The sequence below is a fragment of the Bos taurus genome, chromosome 10 (assembly GCF_002263795.3).
Source record: "Bos taurus isolate L1 Dominette 01449 registration number 42190680 breed Hereford chromosome 10, ARS-UCD2.0, whole genome shotgun sequence".
Classification (NCBI taxonomy): Eukaryota; Metazoa; Chordata; class Mammalia; order Artiodactyla; family Bovidae; genus Bos; species Bos taurus.
In genome coordinates this window covers 27,995,196-28,000,665 of record NC_037337.1, presented here as the reverse complement: position 1 = coordinate 28,000,665, position 5,470 = coordinate 27,995,196, and the positions used below count along the sequence as shown (strand labels likewise).

Below are 5,470 nucleotides of genomic sequence, written 5' to 3'. Positions count from 1 at the left end.
CCTTCCATGGACACAACAAATCTAAAGCTATATACAGAGCAACTTTTCCAAAGAAAACCTGAGGGGAGATTTGACAGCTCCTGCATAGAGATGAGGAAAGATGGAGACACAATATCCACGTAAATCCAACCTCATCCTCATTGTGATGTGATATGGAGGGTCATAACTGAGGGACTTAAGTGCAGACTCTCCCACACAGCAGACAGTGACAAAACATCAACTTAAAGCCCATCTAGACAATATAGGAAGAAAACTCACAGTTACTCAAGTAGCAGTGACAATAAGCCATGAACTGCTAGAGCCCTCTTTGAGGTCAGAGATATCAGCAAGCATCATGGGTTGAGTACCCTTAGAACCCTCCCTTGCCATTTATTTTCCCTTCACTCATACTAGATAGCCGAACTCGTGAAGAATAATAAACTCTTCAAGACATGAAGTATGTTTGAGGAGGCAACTTATAACTACAATAGAGCAATTAAAAAGGGGCAGGAGTAAGGGAAGTCAGGAGTTACTGTCTCCAGAACGTGAGACAATTTCTGTTATGGAAGCCCAGCCAGTTTGTGGTATGCTGTATTGCAGCCTTAGCAAACCAGTACAAAAACAATTCTCTATCAGATGAGAAGTGATAGAGAATTTTCTCTGTTACTTAACTAAAAATGAAAGAAAAATCTATTTGTGTAAGAATATGTCTCTTTTTCTCTATAAGTAGAAAGTTTATTTGCGATCTAATGCCTGTGTATGTCTCTTCTTTTGATGTTTGGTAAATCTGATTCTTCTCTTGATCTGTAGGTAAGGTTGTAAATTTGAACATGGGAACTTTATGTGCGGCTAAACTTCTGCAGTTGAGAAACTCATGTGAATGTGAAATAGTCCAACTCAAGGAGATATTAATAATTTTTGTACAAAGCCTCTAAAAGAGGCTGACAGGAATCTACAATAATACAGCCCATATTGCAAAAATTTTATAATGAACTTCTACTCCTTTAAATTTGCTAGATTTTTCAGAAAATTTCTTATAAAAATGACTAACACAGAAGTGTTTTTCTATGAAAATCCAAATGCACATAGTGAAAATAAATCCTTGGACAATTCAGATTCAATTGATTATATTTTTTAATATAACAGTGATAGATATCCTTTCCAACCTTACCAGTAAAGATTATAAGACAAGCATTTAGAATTAGAAAAATTGCAAACTTATGTATTCAATTTGAGTTATAATTCTGACAGCTCTGTAGTGTGTCTATTTAAACAAAATGTTTAATATCTTCAGCAATTTTAAGACCTTGGTTTACTATTAAACATAGTAATTAGTAGATATTCTTTGAATAAGTTTTGAATTATCCAAAGATTGAATGTTGAAACATTCAGTGGTGTGTGTGTGAGAACTTATTTACGTCTTTATAGAGCATCTATATCTTTTGATCAAGTTACTGCTTATGTTCATGTTTGCAACTTTAAGAACATAATTTATACTACCTATAAGAAAATGTGAATAGAATGTGTGTGTGTCTGTTGGTGGTTATATTAGTGTGTTCATGAGTTTTGCTAGTTTACTAAAATGATTCTCCTTTATTCTCCTTCAAGAACTCTCAGTGGAATACAAATTGCTTATGTTGGTTAAAAGTAATAAGTAATATGGGTGACTGAGGCTGTACTAGAATTAACATGACCAGAAACTATCAAGGGGAAAAAGGGTACATTTATCCTAGGATAAAATGTTATTCCAGAAATTGAAAGTGGATAGTAAACAATAAAACTGAATGGGTTCAATACATGCATGTAATCATTTTTAGTACTAAAGAATACTAAGTATAGACACCAAGAATTGAATGTATAAGTTGCTTTAATAAGAGTTTGGTATATTAAAATTGTGTTAATCAAGGCATGATTTTTCTTTCATTACAAATAATGCACTGTGTTTTCAATAAAAATAAGGTATTGTTAATGTGTACTTATAAAAGAAGACCTGAATGGATATGGAGAGCTATATATGGTTTTTAGGAAGCAAATTCTATTTGCTTTGGATATATATCATATAATTATATATGCATATATATAATTTCAAATAATGAGCTAAATTGAAGCAATGATACATATTAGTTTTGACAATGTACAGTAAAGTTTTGATAGGCTTATTTAAATAAATTTAGAAGTGCTATACTATTAAATATATTAAAGCAAGACTAGATTTTGGATATCTGTTAGAATAACATAACACATTGATCTTGGTATATTTATTCTGCTTTTAACTAGAAACAGTGAATGTAACACTCTACTTCTGTTTAATTTTCTTAGTAATCAGAGATTTTGTAAACAACTCACAAAGTATGTTTTAAACAATTCTTAGTAGGAAGAAAATGAAAGGAAAGCAAAATTTCATAAAAATAAATATCGCTACGTTAAGCCTTAGTTCAGTCCTTTGTGGGGATGGGGTATTGTATGTACTACAGTGTATACTCTATTTCTTACTACGAATCTCTGTCAAAAAGTATGAAAGCCACTTCTATAAGGGACCCTCCCCTTGCCACTTATTTTCCCTTCAATCACACTCAACAGCTGAACTCCTGAAGAATAATGAATCCTTTAGACATAAAATGTGTTGAGTTGGTGACTTATACTAACTACAATAGAGCAATTAAAAAGGGGAATCAGGAAGGGAAGGTATAAGTGGACAGAGCAGCAAACTCAGGGCAGGGGGAAACAGGGAGGAATAACAGGATGGGAAGAAAGAGAAGGAAGAAAGGCCTGGGAAAGGAGAGGGAAAGGGGGGAAAGTTTTCCTAGCCCAGAGTCCATAAGTGGCTGAAGAAAAATGAAGAGGAAGATACAGGAAGAAAAAAGGAAGGAAATGTAATGGGTTCAAGTAGCATAAAGCCAATCACAGAGGGAAACACCTGGGGTTTCCCAGATCTTTTAATTCCAAGAACAACTTCTATGGCTTCTACCCAGAGTTGTGTGACCACTGGGTTCCTACATGTATGTTCTCAGACTGTGTGTTTGCTCTCGAAGAGTCTGCCCTCTTTTGCACAGCCCTGGCAGAGACCCAAGGAAGAATGTGGGAAAGTTGCAGCATTTAGTATAAAGACTCATTTCAGTCCTCATCTAGCAAGTCTCCCGCTAGGTGCTGATAGGAATTCCTGTCTCTGAGAAGGGTTCCTGTTAAAAGGGTCCCTGTTCTCAAGGCCATAAAGAAGTTTATCTGTTTTGTATTTCTAATAGTTACTTCATGTGGATATTATTCCTTAGGAACTGAGACTCAAGATTACTATAATCTTTGATTATAAATACTTAATATGTAACACCTCTCTTCAGAAGTGAATGTCACTCCCTCCTAAATGAAAGACAAAATAGACTTGATATCATTGTGCATAATTAAGGTAGAACAATCAAAAGCTTCTGTCTGAGTTTGATCATCAGTAATGACCATCAATAATCAACAAGGGATCTTTACAATACAGCCATCACTTAAGAAATCTTTCTATAACTCACTAGCTGTCTGCATACCCTCCTCATTGCAACCTTCATTTCTTGATTCCTGAGTGTGTAAATGACTGGATTGAGGAAAGGAGTGAGAACTGCATCAAAGATGGCCAGAAACTTATCCAGGTGTATAGAGGGAGATGGCCACGTGTAGACAAATATCAAAGGACCAAAGAACAAGACTACTACAGTGATGTGAGCTGAAAGTGTGGACAGAGCCTTGGATGAACCTGTTGAAGAGTGTTTCTGAACAGTGAGAATGATGACGATATAGGAGATGATCAGAATGAAGAAGGAGCCAATAGAGATGAATCCACTGTTGGCTGTGACCATGGACTCTAGTTGGTTTATGTCTATGCACGCAAGTTTGATCAACCGAGGAAGATCACAGTAAAAGCTGTCCAACATATTAGGTCCACAGAAGGGTAAGTTTACCACAAAAACCAGTTGAACTGTGGAGTGGATGAGGCCGACCATCCAGGCAGCCACTAAAAAGGAGATGCATAGTCGTGGGCTCATGATGGTCAGATAATGGAGAGGCTTACATATGGCAACGTACCTGTCAAAGGCCATGGCAATGAGCAGCACCACCTCCACACCACCAATGACGTGGATGAAAAAGATCTGAGTGATGCAGCCACTAAAGGAGATGACTTTACGTTTCCTGAAAAGATCATAAATCATCTTGGGAGACGTGACAGAAGAAACACCCATGTCAATGAAGGAGAGGTTGGCCAACAGAAAGTACATGGGAGAGTGTAAGTGAGGGTCACAAGTCACAGTGAGAATAATGAGGGAGTTTCCCATCATGCTTGCCATGAAAAATGTGGAGGAGAACACAAAGAGGAGAAGTTGTATTTCCCAGGAGTTGGTGAGTCCCAGGAACAGAAACTCTGATACCACAGACTGGTTTGCTCCATCCATGGACTTTGTTAGCATTGTTATCTGAAGGAGGACAGTAGGAAAAAATGCAAATTATGACAATTGTGTTGATGAATTTGAAGAAGAAAGGTCAAAGTTATGAAAGCCAATTTACATATTAGCATGAAAACTGGTCTAAAATGCTCATGATCTCTAAACCATGTTTACACAGTAAAACTGGTGGCTGTTATATGAAGCTGTTCTTGCCTCCAACTTATCTCTGCATTTAATACCCTTTTCTTCCTCCATGGGTTGATACACTGTATTACTCATGAGACACAAGAAAATAAATATGAGTAATATGCATTCCACCCCAAGTCTTTTTGATTTTGGGTTCAAAACTATTATGATCTTCCCAGTCATATAGCACTAATCACTACTGCAATCTCTTTGAAGCCTTATAAACCTTCACCCAGCAGAAAGACCTATCTCCTCCTTCCTTGTCCCTACCTCTGGGAACACATTTGTCTTCAATATTACTTAGATATTGTTTGCATCTATGAAGTCTTACTTTATTATTACTAGAATTTAAATTACTAGCATAACTACCAAATTTTCTCTGTATTTAATACCACTCTGCTTCCTTCTAGGGTAGATGCTATGATGTTATTCATGACATACAAGATCGGTCAACATGGGTAATAGGAATTCAACCTTAAATTCTTGACTTTTGGTTCAAAACTAATACAGGCTAGCTCCAATCACACATACTCTTCATCACTTCTCAATTATTCCATCAACTTTTAAGAATACAAGCCTTATTCTCATAGACAGAGCCTTCCTTTTGACTCCCCATCTCTGGAAGATATTTGTCTTCAAGTTCTATTAAATTTTAACCATGTTTGTGAGGTCTTGTTTTATACTACAAGCATTTATTTGACTATTTCTTGTATTTTAGTAAACTGAGTACCAGTCTAACTCACCTCGTAGTCTGTAAGCTTCTGGGAGGCAGGGGTTATGATTTATTCATATTTAGATTCCCTGAAGCAATGAAAAATGATCCACACAGAGGTGCAGGTCCACAAACTGTTACAAGTCTGCGTCATGTTAGGTGTGGAAGTCGAGTG

The 5,470-nt window shown here is 36.5% G+C and overlaps 1 protein-coding gene across 1 annotated transcript; it reads right to left on the bottom strand.

Moving 5' to 3' along the window:
• Nucleotides 1–3,467: 3,467 nt before the first annotated feature.
• On the bottom strand, nt 3,468–4,421 carry OR4F14G (olfactory receptor family 4 subfamily F member 14G). The gene has a single exon (NM_001389896.1). The coding sequence runs from the start codon at nt 4,419–4,421 to the stop codon at nt 3,468–3,470; it is 954 nt and encodes a 317-aa protein (NP_001376825.1).
• Nucleotides 4,422–5,470: the final 1,049 nt, after the last annotated feature.